Below are 18,880 nucleotides of genomic sequence, written 5' to 3'. Positions count from 1 at the left end.
GCATTCACACAATAAGCTTTGCCTATTTAGGCAGCAAACTTTCTGTGTTTATGTTTTAAAAATATCTTTGTGAACATGGTAACTGAGTGTGGCAGGTGGATGTGCTCTCGTAACTGTTGAAGCGTAGACCGTGGAATGGGCTAAAAATCCATGGGTGGGTCTGGATTCATTTTTATTGCTGCTGTTCTTATTTCTTCTAGAAGCATGGCATTGGCTTTTAGATTGTCAGCAGTGACTTTACTCTCCACCAGACATTGGTAGCAGTTTGGCATAAATTGCCTGAGAGTCCTTAGATGCTCAATAAATACTTTTTAAATTGCTCTCAATATTTCACTGTTCTGTTTGATACTTTCATTGTTATTTTTTATTACGAAACAATGAACCCCAGATGATTACCAAAGAAACATAGCATTTTTTCATTTATTTAGAAGGCTGTGTCCCATTCTATAATGTGATTTGCCTTTTTCTTTGTCTAGTTTACATGTTGATTTTCTTTACAAATAGTGTAGGGACTTCGGCCAACTTAACTCTTTTCTTGATTTTAATAAGTCTGCTTTGACCCCATCTTCCTAATATCTTCCTTTCTATTACCAACATTGTCTCTTAATTTAAAACTCTTTTAACTTTCTAGGCAGTGGCCACTCACCCCCTAGTAGCAGTCTGACTTCTCCAAGCCATGTCAACTTGTCTCCAAACACAGTCCCAGAGTTCTCTTACTCTAGCAGTGAAGATGAATTCTATGATGCAGATGAATTTCATCAGAGTGGCTCATCACCAAAGCACTTAATAGAGTGAGTAGGTGAACTAACTGTATTGAAATGAGTCTCCTGATTTTTAAAAATGTGATTTGATTTTGAAAAACATGTTAAACAAGTTCCTTTAAAAATTATTTGGAAAAAATGGAAAAGAGCTTATTTTCAGTTGACGTACTGAGCAAGGCTAGTTCTGTGAGAATGTTGATTTTACTCCCGATTTAATTCAAATAGAATAAGTTAGTATCAGTTGTGATAACATGCCAGTATTGTTCATTGAACTTTGGGCCTTATTTCTATAGAACCAACATTAGGAGAGGGTCAAATGAAAGTGAGGATGCTAGGAATTATTCATATAAGAGGAGGTTACTACTACTTGTTTTGTATTAGAGTGAAGGTATTCAGGTACCTATAAGTAAGGCTCTGTACTAACCAGGTAGAGGAATGATGTGTTCAGGACTTTGGACCCCATGGACTGTAGCCTGCCAGGCTCCTCTGTCCATGGATTTTTCCAGGCAATAATACTGGAGCAGGTTGCCGTGTCCTCCTCCAGGGGCTCTTTCAGACCCAGGAATCGAACCCATGTCTCTTGTGTCTCCTTCATTGGCAGGTGGATTCTTTATCACTAGCGCCACCTTATACAGAAGTGAAACAAGAGCCAATCCTTCCCCTCAGGAACTTACAGTCTTTTGTGGGGAAAACGGACCTTTATAATTCAGTATGAAATATGCTTTGGAAGAATAAGCCCAGGAAGAATTGGGAGCATTTTGAAGTCCTGAGAAGAAAGGATTCACAGAGGATGGCGGGAATGAGATCCTAAGATGAGACATGGATGAGAGAGAAGGGTCATAGGGGTGAGAAGAGGAGGGGGAAATGGAAAATGTTGTTCTCATGGAGCTGGAACCCTAATAAGAAAGGCCTGGGGGCAGCAGGGGCTTGGTTTCTTTGAGAAGCTATAAGCTAGTGAGTGTGGTTATAAGTTGTGGGGAGTGGTTAAGAAGATACAGGATACAGGAGAGGTTGACAAGGGCCAGGTCATAAAGGAGTCCTTTTAGCCTTTGATGAATTTTGAACATTTTCTCGCAAGTGATGGCATCTGCTGGTCAGGTCTACCTTTTAGAAAAATGAATAAGAAAAATATGCCTAAATTGTACAGAATTGAGTGCAGTGGGAATGCATTATGTGTAGGAAGACCAGCCAAAACTGGGTAGGACATTGAGAAATGTTGATAACCTGAGCTAAGGTCATAGCATAGGAATGGAGGGAAGCATGTGGACTCCAGAGATACAAAGTAGGCAGATTTTAGCAGATAGTGATGGTAGATTTTCTTTTATTAGGTGACATTTGACCTATTTTACACTGTCAGATCAAAGCTAGGTATGTTCTAGGTATGTTCTATTGTACAGAAAAGGCCTTTCTTTACACATGAAGTCACTTACATAATAGTTAAAGAAAGTGAAAGTCTCAGTTGTGTCTGACTCTTAGTGACCCCATGGACTATACAATCTGTGGAATTCTCCTGGACAGAATACTGGAGTGGATAACCCTTCCCTTCTCCAGGAGATCTTCCCAACCCAGGGATCGAACTCTAGTTTCCTGCATTGCAGGCGGATTCTTTACCAGCTGAGCCACAAGGGAAGCCCAAGAATACTGGAGTGGGTAGCCTATCCCTTCACCAGCAGATCTTCCTGACCCAGGAATCGAACCGGAGTCTCCTGCAGTGCAGGTGGATTCTTTACCAATTGAGCTATCAGAGAAGCCCACTTACATGATAGCCAGTCAGCAAAGTCCTTTTTATCCCTGCTAGTATAATATAGGTTGCTATGATTAGACTTTGGATTCTGGAATCTTAGAAAGAAATAATAGGTTCTAAATCTGTTTTGCTTTAAAGGTGTGTGATCTTGGTCAAGTTATTTAACCAGTGTAATCCTCAGTTTCCTTGTTGGTAAAATGAGGATGATAATAGTTTCAAATTCAAGGAGTCGTCGTGAACATGTATATGACAATCATGTCAATCAAGTGCTTACAGTAATGTCTGGCATTTATAATAAGTATGCAGTAAGCGATAGCTGTTATAGAAAGCAAATTAACATTTATTTGCTTTAATGTTCCTATATTTGTTGTAGATGTAACTGGCTTACTTTTTGTTGGGTATTTTTTCCAACTGTTGTGCATCTCAAAGAGTAAGTGCTATCGTTGCAGTTTTGGGTTTGCTTTGAAATACAATACAGATTTGGAATTTGGAATTTTGTCACAGATTATATGTGAATTTGCAAGCTGAGTACCATCAGCCAAACTTAGACCTTGAACCTTGGTTTCTTTTAATAAGGAATCTTGTGTAGCACTTCAGTTCTCTTAAGTTTGCGCATGAACTGAGAAATACAGTATCACATGTAATTGTACCATAACTGTTCAGAATCTCAAAATTTATAAGGAAAATGACTATTATTAATTCGGGAAGTGTTATTACATAGTAGATCAAATTCAACATTTGAATGTGAGAAACGTAAAATGTATGCCATTAGGTGAATACATAGTTACAAACATGAGAGGAAAAGAGATTTGGGCCCACAATTCAAGAAGACTAGTTCAGCAGAAAGAGTTAGGTTTAGCATGTTGGTTTCTTAATGTTTGTATGTGCGGCAGTAAACTATTACAAGACCATTATTAACAGTTTGCCAATAGAAATTTCACTTTAATTTTGAAAAATAATTTTTATAATAGGTTAAAAGAAAACAGGCATTTGGGAGAAAATTCCAAAATAAAGATTATTATTGATTTTTGAAGTGTTAAATCATTGTTTCCTTAAAAATAATTAAAGAAGGTCTGGTTCATGGGACGTTAGCTATTACTTGAAACATAGAACAAATTAAGTATCAAAATGAATCATCTATCCTGTAGAAACCTAAGTATATTTATTAAAAGCTTGATGATGATATGGTTAGCCTCCTTACTACATCACTGATAGTCTCTGGCCCCAGTTTTAGGGGTACTCCTTAAATTTTAAGTGCTTGCTTACCTGTTGTACCTGTAATAGGCATGTCTACAAAGTTACCTGCAGGCTCATAGGCGTTTTTTTTTTCTCCTTAGAAACTTCTTCTTTGTGCTCTCCCAGTACCCACCTCATAACAAACATATGATCTATGAACCTTCATGCATCCTTATATGCCTTAATCTAGATTCCAAAACTAGTAGGGACTATAGGTATTTAATTTGGCCAGCACAGTGTTTGTTGACTTTTTTTTTTTTTTTTTTTTTTTAATAATGGGAGTGTAAATCCCTTCAAATTGACTATGCTGGCTCCAGGTCTCCATTGTCTTATGGAATGGGGAGTGTTCAGTCGTGTCTGACTCTTTGAGACGCCATGGACTGTACCCCGGCAGGCTCTGTCAAATTTCCAGGCAAGAATACTGGAGTGGGTTGTCATTTCCTCCTCCAGGGGATCTTCCCAACCCAGGGATTGAACCTGGTCTCCTGCATTGCAGGCAGATTCTTTTACTGCTGGGAAGCCCACCTGACCCTATTCACATATTTAGGCTTCCCTGGTTGGTCAGCCATAAAGAATCTGCCTGCAATTCAGGAGACCACCTTCAATGTAAGAGACACTGATTCTATCCCTAGGTCAGAAAGATGCCCTTGAGAAGGAAATGGCAGCCCACTCTAGTATTCTTACCTGGGAAATCCCGTGGACAGAGGAGCCTGGCAGGCTCCAGTCCATGGGGTCGCAAGAGTCAGACTCAACTTGGCAGTTACACCACCATCACCACCATTCTCACATTGATGCTCTCTGTCTCATGTCTGTAGGCATTGAGCTTGTGTGCCACCTGCTGCTCATCAGCTGCTACCACTAGCTTTCTAGCTCTCCAGTCAAGTTTCTATCTACAGTTTCTCTCCCTGAAGGAAGAGAATTTGAAAGCTTAAGTCCTTCCACCATTCAGTTTCTAAAGACCTGTCGTAATGATAACTTCTCTGTGAACTAATGTTCTAACATAGGCAGAGCACAGAAGATTTTTAGGGTAATGAAACTGTCCTCTGCAATAACTACAATGATGGACACTTAACAACATCCTTTTGTCAAAATTCATAGAATGTACAAGACCAAGCGTGAACCCTACTGGAAACTGTGGACTTTCAGTGATAATGCCATGTTATGTAGGTTCATCAGTTGCTACAAATGTACTACCAAGTACAGGATGTTGATAGTGGGGAAGTTGTACATATGGGAATTCTGTACTTTCTGCTCAGTTTTGCTCTGAACCTAAAATTGCTCTTTAAAAATACCATGCTTACCATTAAATAAGAAATCAAAAGAAAGTAATCAAGGCAAACTATGTTTCAATTAGAATATATAATGTGTTTTGCTGGAGAAGGAAATGATATTCTACTTCAGTATTCTTGCCTAGAAAATCCCACGGACAGAGTGGCCTATCTGGTGGGCTGTAGTATATGGAGTTCACAAAAGAGTCGAACGTAACTTAGCAACTGAAGAACAGTGGTGTTTTGCATCTATAAATTTGCAATAAAAGACTTTAATGTGTGTACCATTTTATAAATAATACCTGCAGTATGAGAAATTTGGTTTCTATTTTTACCCTTAATAAGTAAACTTAGATCATTCTTTTATTAATGTACAAATACTAGTCCTGGGTAGGTTATGATCAGAGCTGTATAACAGAGGGAGCTTTCTTTAGACCCTGTTAATCAGCTCATAATACCACTTACCATAAATTTACTTGTAAAAGTTAATTTTTTTAATTTCAAATATGGTTTTTTATTGACTAGGAAAGATGTTATTACCCGTTGTAGGCTTTTTCAAAGGATCTCAAAAATACATCTTTCTGAGACTAATTAATAGATTTATCATTTTTGAGGTTCTGGAAATTGTCGCCAAGAATTACGACATACTTACATTTATGCAAGGAAACAAATTTGGAAAATGAATTCAAGTTTTAAACTTACATGAAGAGGCAAAATCTTACTAATTTTTCATGGCCTTTCAACATGTGAGCATACACCATGCAAAAAAACAGGAAGCTGATGGGGAGAGAATCAAGCATATATATGTATATAACCAGCTAACTTTAAAGGTCTAGTTTGTTTCTGTCAGTTATCTGCATATACTGGTTTTAAGTGGCTTTATAGGTTAACGTCTTACTGTGATTTTAAATTGCTTCCTTAAAAAGCTTAAGAAGGTGATTAATATTTTTTAGTTCCTCTGGATCTGCCTCAGTCTTGACACACAGCAGCTCGGGAAATAGTCTAAAGCGTCCAGATACCACAGAATCACTTAATTCTTCTATGTCCAATGGAACAAGCGATGCTGGTAAGCAGCCTTTGAGAGTTTTAACTTTTTTTCCTTAAAAATATTTGTTTGAAAAAAATCATTTATAATACTGGTACCAGCACAGATTGGCCCAGTGTAACACCACTCTAAGAAGATGTGTTTTATTTTAGACCTTTTCGATTCACATGATGATAGAGATGACGAAGGGGAGGCAGGGTCGGTGGAAGAGCACAAGAGTGTTATCATGCATCTGTTGTCACAGGTTAGACTTGGAATGGATCTTACGAAGGTAAGAATCAAATTTGGTTTTGCTGTTAATGTATATATGTAGATTCTCAGTGATTGTATGGTGAGTGTATCTGCACATGTAATGTAATGACGTATTTCTGTTTATACTTTTGTCTTTTTATATATGTACCTGAGTAAACTGAGAATTTTATAAATGGATAACATAAGTAAAACTAGGGTAATTTCATAGGGATAGTATGTATGGGAAAAAGCGTGGAGTAGTATTGGGCTTGGTTAGTAGTTGGACAAAACCCAAAGCAGTGTAGCATATGCATAGAATCAAAATGAGCAGAGTTCTGATTTTGGGGTCAGAGGGTCTGTGCTTACATCCTACTTTTGCTGTTACCAAACTCTGACCTTGAGCAAGTTCCTTCCTCTATAACCTTTGGGTTTTGCATATACAAAATGGATATTGGAACAGGTAATGAGTGGGAAATTGTATGATATACATTGAGCCATAAAATTATTATGGTTCTGGATTTGAATTTGAATTTAAACTTGGTGCTCTAAACAGAATGCATGATTGATACAGGAGACTGGTGTATAGGCGCCTGTGTATATCCCTGCCACTCTGCTTAAAGCCTTCTCCTTTCACCTAATTCTCACCATAGCACTGCAAAGTTGGTGGTGGTGGTTAACTTCATTTTATAGATGAGAAATTGAAGCTCACAGAGATTAAGTAATTTGGCTAAGTCCTTCCTATTAAGTGGCAGAACTGAGATTCTAATCTGGTTGTAGATTTCAAAATCTATAAACTAAACCATAATACTTTCTAGTAAGTGTGTATAATAAAAATTTTTACCCCAAATCTAAGAACAGAAGCACAAGGATAGCATTAATTTGTGCAACAAACATACTTGCTGGGGAAGTTCTAGGTAAGAGAATATTTGCAGGAGCTTGCCTCCAGAATTTTTTCATTGATCATTAGATTGATTGCATAATTGCTGGAGCAGAATTGTCACTTCAAATTTGAGAAATACAGCTTCATTTTAGATAATGATGTTTATATTTCTTTTCTACACCTTCTACCTTGGTTGCGTTTGGTCTCCAATAATGGAAGAGCCACCTAATAGTATCTTGAACAATACTAGGTTTACTATCTCAGGAAATGAGAAGTCCAGAAATAGAGTAGTTCCAGGATCCATGAATTCATAGTGGGTCAACAATGTGAGAAACGATCTAGGTCCCTTCATCTCTCTGCTCTGCTATACTTTGCATGCTGACGTTCACACTCAGACCCGTCTTCCCACCATTGCAAAATGACTGCCACACTTCCAGTTGATCACATCCTTACGCAGGTATGTCAAAAGGCAGGAAAAATAATTCTCTTCATGAATTTTATTGTTGATATAGGGAGAACATCCTTTTCCCCAGTGGCCCGTCAGACTTCCAGTTGAATCCCATTGACCCAAGCTCAGCCAGTGTGCATGCATAAGCCAGTCACTGGCAAAGGAGGTTAATAGATTGGTTTAGATTAATCTACATTCACCCCTTGGGGTGTGGGAGGGCCCTGTGACTCATAGCAACCTATAGCCTATACCTGAACTGAATCAGACTTCTTTCGGTAGGGATATGCATAGGCAGCCGGAAGGATGTGCTGCAATCAAGTGTGTAGTTCTTGCCTCTCATAGTTTCCTCTGCCGTATGCTCCATGTTTGGGTTTTGTAGCCACTAAAAGTTTGTTAAGTTTTGCTAACTTATTAGATATTTTAGAAATCTTCATTGGCATACATGGTTGTGGTTGTCAGCAGATTGTGAAATCTTGATTCCCTTGTGCATTTCAAAGTATTATTACAATAATACCTTATCTCATTTTCCTACTTATAATAATATCTTCTCACCTCAAATATTTTCTAAAAAGAGTTATTCTCCAAATACATCATAGTGTTTGGAAACATTACTACAGTCACATCTGGTTTACCTCTCTTGGTCTTCAAAACAGTCCTAAGACTTAGCAGGGCATATAATTATCCTCCTTTTACAGAAACTTTCAGATGTTGAGTAAATTTTCTATGGCCTCCTCACACCAAAATAAGTATTTGAACCCAGGTTAAAGACAGCTTAGTCCAGCTCACTTATATCAGTGTTTCAGCAACTTGACATAATGGCATGTATGCAGATAGTGCTAAAAACAATGAAGAAGATCTGTTCAATGAGAGTTCTTAAGAAAAATTTTAAATAGTGAGGGAAAAAATTTTTTTTGATTACACATCTAATCAAACTTATGGTCTGTGGCCATGTCTTCTTTTTCAAATTGCATGTTCTGTACTTTTGTTCATTTTTCTGCTGGCAATAGTAGTCTTTTTCTTGTTGATTTGCAAGAGCTGTTTATATATTGAGATATTTAGCCCTGTCTTGTTCTTTTGCAGTCTTACTTAATAATGTATAATCTCCGTGTTCTCCAAGAGTGGTAGAAAATTACAACAAGCTTACTCACCAGTTTAAGCATACTTATACTATGAATATAGGTGTTCTGAGGAACATTTAAACTCAGGAGTCTAATAATAAACATGCTAAATGTTAGAGCCATAGGGGTTCTTTCCAGGTTCTTGCGTTCTGTCATTCCTCTTTATATACAGCAGCAATACCAGTCCACTGGTCAGTCACTGTCACACTCATTTTCTGCTGCCTTCCCTCCCCTTGTCCCCCACCACCATCTCCATGTCTCCATGTTTTCCCTCTATTAGAGCCTACTCTCTAAGGCTTTTCTCTAGCACCACCTCAGTATGTTGTTTCTCAGCTTCGCCCTCATTCTGGTTTCGCAAACAGAGCATGATCTTTTGCCTCTCCTGAATTTCCAGAGTACATTGAACATCTCCTGGATGCTCCTCTGTTCATGGAATTCTCCAGGCAAGAATAGTGGAGTGGATAGCCATTCTCTTCTCCAGGGGATCTTCCCAACCCAGGGATCAAACCCAGGCCTCCCACATTGCGGGCAGATTCTTTTCCATCTGAGCTACCAGGGAAGCCCGATATTTATCACATTTTACCTAAAAGTTAAATGCTGGTATTATTCTCTCAATTAAACTTTGCTGCTTCCATAGCATTTACCACAGGTGCTTGAATATTGCAGTAATTACTACATTTAAAGGAATCTTTGGTTACTGTGGTGCTCAACTGCCATAATGAATAATGTCTAATCTGATACAGACTTCAAAAACTCTTCCTCTATTTGTAATTAAATTCTTCTTTTCTTAACTGATTAATCTTAATCTTTCTTATTCTTTTTTCCCATATTTCAATTTCTTCTTCTTCTAAGTTTTTATCTTATATTTATTTTTGGCTGCACTGGATCTTTGATGCTGTGCATGGACTCTTCTCTAGTCGCGGCGAGTGGGGCCTACTCTTCAGTTGTGGTGCACAGGCTTCTCATTGCAGCAGCTTCTCTTGTTGAGGAACACAGGCCCTTGGGCACACTGGCTTCAATAGTTGTGGCACATAGGCTTAGTTGCCCCACAGCATTGTGGAATCTTACCTTCTTGGACCAGGGACGGAACCCTTGTCTTCTGCATTGGCAAATGGATTCTTAACCACTGGCCCGCCAGGGAAGTCCTCCAACTTCTTTCCTTTACTTTCTCCTCTGCCACTTTCCCAGGCCCTCAGCATTTTTCTTCATGGGCCCAGCCTCCTGAAGAAAGAGTTGGTAGAATCCCATCTTTATTGTCTTCTTCATTTTGTTTATTCCCTCAGTTACTTACTAAAAATTTCTTAGTTTGTAATAGTAGCTGAAATGCAAGTACAAATAAAGTATGGTTCTTGCATTCTAGAAGCTCATTGTTTACTTGAGGACACAGATCCATAAGTACACAGATCCAGTAGATAAATTTCCTTAGGCACTTAAACGATGATAGAGAAGCAACAGTAGAGAGGAATGTGTGTAGACCCCACCCCCCAAAGTCAAACAGAGCCAATTTTGGATTCCACTTAACAACAGAGCAGTGAAAAAATTTCTCACCCATTTGAGCTTCATTTTTCTCCACTAGTTTGTAATAGGAAAAGGAGTGCATCAAGGCGGTATATTGTCACCCTGCTTATTTAACTTATATGCAGAGTACATCATGAGAAACGCTGGGCTGGAGGAAGCACAAGCTGGAATCAAGATTGCCAGGAGAAATATCAAATAACCTCAGATATTCAGATGACACCACCCTTATGGCAGAAAGTGAAAAAGAACTAAAGAGCCTCTTGATGAAAGTGAAAGAGGAGAGTGAAAAAGTTGGCTTAAAGCTCAACATTCAGAAAACTAAGATCATGGCATCTGGTCCCATCACTTCATGGCAAATAGATGGGGAAACAGTGGCTGACTTTATTTTTGGGGGCTCCAAAATCACTGCAGATGGTGATTGCAGCCATGAAATTAAAAGACGCTTACTCCTTGGAAGGAAAGTTAGGACCAACCTAGACAGCATATTCAAAAGCAGAGACATTCCTTTGCCAACAAAGATCCGTCTAGTCAAGGCTATGGTTTTTCCAGTAGTCATGTATGGATGTGAGAGTTGAACTACTGAAGAATTGATGCTTTTGACCTATGTTGTTGGAGAAGACTCCTGAGAGTCCCTTGGACTGCAAGGAGATCCGACCAGTCCATCCTAAAGGAAATCAGTCCTGAATATTTATTGGAAGGACTGATGTTGAAACTGAAACTCCAATACTTTGGCCATCTGATGCAAAGAGCTGACTAATTTGAAAAGACCCTGATACTGGGAAAGATTGAAGGTGGGAGGAGAAGGGGATGGCAGAGAAGGAGATGGTTGGATGGCATCACTGATTCAATGGACATGAGTTTGAGTAAACTCCAGGAATTGGTGATGGACAGGGAGGCCTGGTGTGCTGCAGTTCATGGGGTCGCAAAGAGTCAGACACGACTGAGCAACTGAACTGAACTTTCTCTAGTGTAAAATGATGATAATTTCTTCTTAATGAGATGGTTGTATGGTTTAATAAGATAATGTATGTGTGATGCTCCAGAAAGTCAAAAGATATCAAAGGGTTGCTACTGCATAGTTGTTATTGCTAAAACTTTGATTATTGACTCAGGGAGCCAAAGAGAGGTTGCTCAGAGAAAGTGACATTTGAACATTCAGAATCTCTTGTCTTTCATCTCTTAGGCAGGTTAATGGGCATTTGTGAATCAGAACAGTTTGAGAAGTAGGTATCAAAAGCATGCCTGGGCAGTACTTGGTGGATGTTACTGTGATTGGAATCAATTTTTTTTGTTTTCATTTACGTGTTTTTCTTTTTAAATGCAGCTTAGCAGTCTTATATATCTGTAGTGGAATTTGATTCTCAAGGGTCAAATATGTATGTTTTTCAGGTAGTTCTTCCAACATTTATTCTTGAAAGAAGATCTCTTTTAGAAATGTATGCGGACTTTTTTGCTCATCCGGACCTGTTTGTGAGGTATTTGACTTGATACATTAGCTTCACTTTTTAAAAGATGTTACTCATTACCTTTCTGCCTTTGCAGGATAGATTTGCCTTTCAAATGTTTCTGAGGAAAAAAGGTGTTGAATATTTTGTTTGTATTAGATGCCTCTTTGCCTAGGTTATCTGTTGCTGATACTGTTAGGCAACCAAGTTGAACACCTTAAAAATCTTGAACACCTATTAATAAGGTAGCCAGTATTTACAGAGCTGTTTTTGATCTAGGAATTGGTAATCACTGTCAAATTATTGATACTACATCCTGATGAAGTTCAGTTATTTGAGTTTAACAAACTTTTCTAAAACACTTGTTTTTTGTCAACATTTTATTATAAGCTGGAAAGGGAAAGAGTTGCAGTGTCTGCATTTGAGGAATTTATAGGCCAGTGTCCAGATTACAGACTGATTCATAAATTTTAAATACAAAGATTGCAGTATTCGATATATGTATAAAGGACAGGAGTAATCTAAAGGTGAGATTGATTTATGAGGAGGTGAGTGAGTTCACATTGCTTTTCACTGGTAGCAGGAGCATTTTCTTTGTAACAGGATGTTCTAATCCATCTTCTCTGATTGCATTCCTTGGCCTTGGACTGTGATTTACTAGAGCCAGATACAGATCACCGAAGTTTCACAGTGGGTGGGCACATTGGATGACACTGATATGTAACTTCTTAATGAGGATTTTAGAGACTCATTTAACCAGTTCCCAAAGGGCAGAAATTAAATATGGCATTATTTAAATTCATACAAAGTTGAACAAATAAAATGTAAGCATTTATTGATAACATACATAGAAAGTAGCAGTTATTCATTTTATATAGATTTGAGGTTTAAGGATAATTTTTATGTATGAGAATTTAGGTCCCTAGAAGGAACCATTTAAAAAATACAGAAATACAGCTAAAACACCAATAGATATGATTAAGTGTAATTCTAAAAATTCTCACTCTCCCACAGAGGAGGAAAGGAAATATAATAGAACAAAGAATAAAAGGGCCAAGAAGAAAACAAATGCCGTGATGATAGAGTTAAACTCAGCTATATATTCATAGTACATTAAATGTGAATATCATATATACTCCATTTAAGAGAATAGTGATTTTAAGACTGGATTAAAAAAAAAAAAGCAAGATTCATCTGTACTCTGTTTGCAAGAGAGAGACTTTAAATATGTAAAGACATTGATTGGTTAAAAGTAAAAGGATGGACAAAGACATACCATGCAAAACACTAAGCATAACAAAGCTGGTGCTGCTGTGTTAGTATCAGACAAAAAATACTTTTTAAGGTAAGAAATATTACCAGAGACAAGTAGGGATATTTCATATGATAAGGGTCAATTTATCAAGAATAAATAATCCTAAATATGTAAAACAGCTTCAAACTATATGTAGCAAAAATTGACTGAAGGAAGAAATAGACAAATACACAATCATGGTTGGAGATTCCTCCCTCTCCCCACCCCTCTGAGAATCAGTGGGACTATGGAAGATCTATTTAACCTTTCTAAAACATTACCAAACACTATAACAGTCTTTCTGAGTGCCGTGGAACATTCATCAAGATGTACCATATACTAGGAAGACTTAATAAATTTAAAATAATTGGAACCATATGGAATATATCCACTGATCTTTGAAGAATTAAATTAGATATCAGTAACACAGATACATCCAGAAAATCTCCAACTGTTTTGCAATTAAACAGTGCACTAACAAGTATGAAGTTATGGAAAAAGCAAAACTAATGGTACTGGAAACCAGAAACAGTGTTTGTCTCAGGGTTAAGGTGTGGGGATTGCTTGGAAAGAATGGGGAAACCTGGGGGTAATGGACATGTTCTGTATCTTGATTGTATGTCATTATTTAAGTACAATCAAGATATAGAACATTTCCATTACACCCAAGATTAATTAAATGGATATATGCATTTTTCCGATTCATGAAACCAAACAATTAAGGCTGGTATGTTTGATTATGTATACTATACTTCAGTTTTAAAAAGGAGCTGAGGTAGTTAACTGGTCCTAGGTCCTCTCAGCCTGGCTTAGGGGGTGGACCATGCTGAGGGGTACTGTCAAAAAACAGGATGTTAAATTTTGTCTTTCTTCCTTGCAGTATTAGTGACCAGAAGGATGCCAGAGACCGAATGGTTCAGGTTGTGAAATGGTATCTCTCAGCCTTTCACGCAGGAAGGAAAGGATCTGTTGCCAAAAAGCCATACAACCCCATTTTGGGCGAAATCTTTCAGTGTCACTGGACATTACCAAATGATACTGAAGAGAATGCGGTGAGTTCTCCACTGATGTTTTTAATTATCTTAGTACTTAGTTCTTAATGTACTGATTCAAGATTTCATTTTATTTGGGGGCAGATGATAGTGGTAAAGGCACTGATTAAAAGATGTTTACCACCATAGAAGAACAATGTTGTTGGATCAGCATATTTTGAATATAGTGAGCAAGGGAAAAGAGTGGTGCAAGATGAGGATAGAAATTGAGAAACAAGATCATGCAAGTCCTCATGGACCATAAGGATAATTTTATGGCTTATCAAGAACTCATTTTTGTAATGAAAAGGTCATTATGATTATTTTGTGGCAAATGAATTGAAAAGGGGCAAAAATAGAAGCAAGGAAACCATTGAGGAGACTTGGGCACTATTCCAGGACAATAGTTGATTCAAGTTATATTTTGGAGGCAGAGCTGTTAGATTGGGGGAGGTAAGTTAGAGATGAATCCTTGCATGGTGGGCTGATGCTATTTACTACAAAGGGAAAGATTGGATTTGGGGAGGGAAAAGTCTAGAACTCCAATCTGAAATATAACGTATGGGGAGTCTCTTAGACATGTAAGGAGTTAGAATTTTAAGAGTCTGGAGTTCAAGGGATGAAAAAATAAGCCCATAGCCCACAGTGGTTGGCACATAATAATCTCTCAGTAAATGTAACTCGCAATGTTTTTCTTTTGCTGAATGATGCATTACATGTAGTCCTGCTTCCCAGGCAGCCTCTGGAGAAGGAAGTGGCACCCCACTCCAGTATTCTTCCCTGGGAAATCCCATGGACAGAGGAGCCTGACAGGCTACAATCCATGAGGCCGCAAAAAGTCACACATGACTGAGCAGCTGAGCACACACACACTAAAGACACAAGCAGTATATGTCTGTTCTTAATCATATTACAGACCTGGATAAGTACCTGTTCTGTGCCAGGCTTGGCCCTAAGTTCGGGACATGATCCTTGCCTTCATGCATGTCTTAGAGAGACTTACACAAAGCAGTCATTCCAATAGTGTAATTAAGTGCTGTGAGAAAAGTATATATGAGATGCTTTGTGAGTGTAGAGGAGAGAGCATTTAACCACCTTATGAGGCAGAGACTCCAGTTATTAGATTGTCTGCATGTTGTTTGTTTCTACATCAAAAGAAAATGATGTTCTGTTTGCTTGCAGGAGCTAGTTTCAGAAGGACCAGTTCCCTGGGTTTCCAAGAATAGTGTAACATTTGTGGCTGAGCAGGTTTCTCATCATCCACCCAGTAAGTGACAGAGTTCCTCAGCTACATCCACTTTCAAACTATTGTCTAAAGAGGGTCATAGAAAGCTCCACAACTGAGGTCTCTGCACTGTCCTCGTGTTTAATGGCTACCTGTGTCTTTCCAGTCCTGTGAAGATTGGTTCCTCATATCTGTTCCTGGTATAAGTTCCAAAGACTCTATTAGCTTCACTGATTAATTAATATAAAAATAAGGGATTTGGGAAGGTAATTTTTAATGCTTCTAAAGTCATCTTTCTCATCATGAGCTGTGCTGTAGCGATCTCAGCACCTCTGAAGACAGTTCATATAAAACAGATGTAGTTTCAGTATGGTATGTTCCTGGCCCAGTGGAAAGAATGCATGTCTTCCCCTGTTACTTGCTGGATGCCATGTTAAGACTGATTATACTGTATGGGTTCAGGTTTGGGCTGGGGCAGCAACATGCTTGCTGATCAGAACAGACTGACCCTTTGTTTTTAAGCCCTGGGATTGGCCTCACGGTTCAGGAAGTTCCTCCCCATGTGATCCTGAACAGTGGCTTGCACTGGGGGAGACAGGGTGTAAAGGGCAGGTGGGTAATTCCTGACTACATTCAAGGATGTTCTTTGAAAGGTAAAGGATTTCCCCCATGCAGCCAGTTGTTTCTCTGGGTTAAGGGAGTTGGGGGTGGGGGGCATGTATGTTTATGGTGTGTGTATGTTTATAAATAAAATGAGGCTATATATAGTGCACTAACTGAAACAGTTTCTCTTCAGTTTCAGCTTTTTATGCTGAGTGTTTTAATAAGAAGATACAATTCAATGCTCATATCTGGACCAAATCAAAATTCCTTGGGATGTCAATTGGGGTGCACAACATAGGGCAGGGTAAGTCTGTGGGCTTTGGGTGGACTACAGTGTTAATGGGAAAAGTCTATGTCATTCTTATATGTGCCGGTCATCTGTCTAGTAAGAGGAAATGACCCCAGAAAGTCAGGCCGGATGTCATTGTGTGCAGGGAAGCAAGTGTGTTGGGGGTGAGAGCCAGGTTGAGATGCAAGAGTGATTATCCCTAAACTGAATGGAGATTCCATCAGCTGCTTATATGAGATTCCATCCCTTCTCTCCACAGGTTGTGTCTCGTGTCTAGAGCATGACGAACATTATATTCTCACATTCCCCAATGGTTACGGCAGGCAAGTAGAGCTGGTCCATTCCTCTGCTGCGCAGGCAGTAGGCCCTGCTGTTCTTTAAGTTGTGCCCCTCCTTTCTTTCCTCCAAACTGTCAGCCTTACTGACACTTTTGATTTTGCAGGTCTATCCTCACAGTGCCCTGGGTGGAACTAGGCGGAGAATGCAATATTAATTGTTCCAAAACTGGCTATAGTGCAAATATCGTCTTCCACACTAAACCTTTCTATGGGGGCAAGAAGCACAGAATTACTGCTGAGATTTTGTAGGTATTTTGTTTTTCTGCTTTGATGCTCCTTCTGCATCTCTAAAATAGTTTTCCTTTTGTCTTGAACTATAACTTCCATCAAGAATTGACCATTTTACCATATTGTAAAGTTTAAAAATAAAATAAAATTAAAAAAAAAAGAGACTAAGAAAAAAAAAAAAAAGAATTGACCATTTTAATGGTCCTGTCTTTGTAAACTTATTTTATACGCTGTGTTTCATGTCTCTTCCTAAAATCCCATCTCAGAAGGAGACCTAAGAACAATCTGAGGTCACTGGTGGGATTTCCTTCCTAGGAACCTGACTTGCAAATAGGAAACTTAAGGAGTTTTCCTGGATCTTGTAGATATAGGAAACTTAAGGAGTCTTCCTGGATCTTGTAGCCAACCCAGATTATGTATGCCTAACTCATTATTGCTGGATTGGATCATGAGCTTGTCCATACAGTAGACCACTGTAGTGTCTCAAAGCCCTTATGGTCCTTGTTTTTTTTGTGTGCCTTTGCTGGAGAAAAACAGTAACCATTGTATCTTTGTTTGGTTCTGTTTGACGCTCCAGGATTAGATGAAGACGTCTGCTGTCCAAGTCAGTAGTCAGTTGGGTTCAGAGCCTGCCTAGACAAGGAGACCCTGCAGGGATTTCTTTGTCCTCAGAGGCCTCAGTGGGAGCAGTGTTGCAGATGGCAGACACAGAATTGGTTAACCAGTTTTTTATGGAGATAATTTAATTTTGATGATAGAAACAAAATCCAGAAAATTCTTGGAAGGAAGGAAGGAGGAAGGGACCATGAACAAAAGATGAAGTTTACTAAGGAACACTGTAAAATCCAAAATATTACTGCAGTCAGAAAATAGGGGCAGAGCTTAGGGAGCAGCACAAGTCACCACTATAGTGTGACTGCACCCCTCAGACAGGCAGGCGGGGGAAAAAGGATGTCCAGAACAAAGACATGGGTGGGCCTGCTTCTCAGAGTTCCTTAAAGCAACCAGCACCAATAGGAACTGCTAGCAGATTTTTTGGCCAGTCACAGTAATTTATAATAAACTGCCTTCTGAAAGAGTGCATGGTGGGCTCCTCAGATAACATCTTAATATTATGGCCCAGCCTGAAGATGAAAGTCTGGTCTCCATCATTGTATCCTTAAGCAAAGCCTTCCCTGACCCTCATTGTAGCAGTGTTGCCCTTGATCTCCCGTGGTTGCCTGGACATAAGAGCACTTGTCACCCAGAATTTCAGTGGTAGTGTCTTCCCCACTAGACTGTGAAGAGCTCGAGTTTGTCGTCTGCTGTGGTCCCAGCACCTAACATATCTCATACCCAGTTTCTGGGATCTTGAATCCATTAGCAGCATCTTTAGGGCATTAATTCTTATAGTTGGCTCTGAGAAAACCAGTTTTATTAATCTGCCTTTACAGTTGCTCTTCTGTGTTTTGCTCTGGGTAGGTAGGCCACAACTAACAAGATTCTTTGGTAGAGAAATTTCAATTTGAGACTGACACAAATGTGTTTTAATGTTTGTTTTTTGTTTTTAATGTAGTTCTCCAAACGACAAGAAGTCTTTCTGCTCAATTGAAGGGGAGTGGAATGGTGTAATGTATGCAAAATACTCAACAGGGGTAAGAACGTGTGTTTTGCCACTTGTTTCAGGCTTCATTGAATCGTAGCTTGTCCCTTACTCTGGCTTCCTTCATCTGGAAATTTTAACCACCAAGATGAGCTCTAATGCCATCTCTTCAAGCCAGGCCTTTTCCTTCTTCCACCTTTCCCCAGCAGTACAGGTAGTAGAATGATTTTTACTTTCCTGTCCCCTTAAAATACTCAAGAATAATATATGGCAAAAAGTGCTCAGAGTACTTAACATTAGGATTCGTTGTTCAGCTAGTCCAAGAGATTACATCCCAATCATATTACATCCCAACACATAGCCACATTGAAAGGATCTATTTTTACCAAGAGCCTTTGCTGCTGCTGCTGTGTCGCTTCAGTCGTGTCCGACTCAGTGCGACCCCATAGACGGCAGCCCACCAGGCTCCCCCGTCCCTGGGATTCTCCAGGCAAGAACACTGGAGTGGGTTGCCATTTCCTTCTCCAGTGCATGAAAGTGAAAAGTGAAAGGGAAGTCGCTCAGTCGTGTCCGACTCGTAGCGACCCATGGACTGC

General features: G+C 39.1%; 1 protein-coding gene across 7 annotated transcripts in view; it reads left to right on the top strand.

Annotated features, from left to right (window-relative positions):
• OSBPL9 (oxysterol binding protein like 9) overlaps positions 1–18,880 on the top strand; it is a 164,439-nt gene that overhangs the window by 143,075 nt on the left and 2,484 nt on the right. For all 7 annotated transcript variants that reach the window (XM_055585927.1, XM_055585926.1, XM_055585925.1 and 4 more), the window contains 10 exons: positions 632–791; positions 5,963–6,075; positions 6,207–6,325; positions 11,639–11,724; positions 13,869–14,040; positions 15,202–15,286; positions 16,041–16,151; positions 16,396–16,459; positions 16,579–16,719; positions 18,258–18,336. In XM_055585927.1, coding sequence (XP_055441902.1) covers positions 632–791; positions 5,963–6,075; positions 6,207–6,325; positions 11,639–11,724; positions 13,869–14,040; positions 15,202–15,286; positions 16,041–16,151; positions 16,396–16,459; positions 16,579–16,719; positions 18,258–18,336 — 1,130 coding nt within the window. The remainder of the gene's footprint in view (positions 1–631; positions 792–5,962; positions 6,076–6,206; positions 6,326–11,638; positions 11,725–13,868; positions 14,041–15,201; positions 15,287–16,040; positions 16,152–16,395; positions 16,460–16,578; positions 16,720–18,257; positions 18,337–18,880) is intronic.

Source organism: Bubalus kerabau, chromosome 6, assembly GCF_029407905.1.
Source record: "Bubalus kerabau isolate K-KA32 ecotype Philippines breed swamp buffalo chromosome 6, PCC_UOA_SB_1v2, whole genome shotgun sequence".
Lineage (NCBI taxonomy): Eukaryota > Metazoa > Chordata > Mammalia > Artiodactyla > Bovidae > Bubalus > Bubalus kerabau.
Note: the sequence above shows the minus strand (reverse complement) of the source record. Positions and strands in the feature narration are given on the sequence as shown.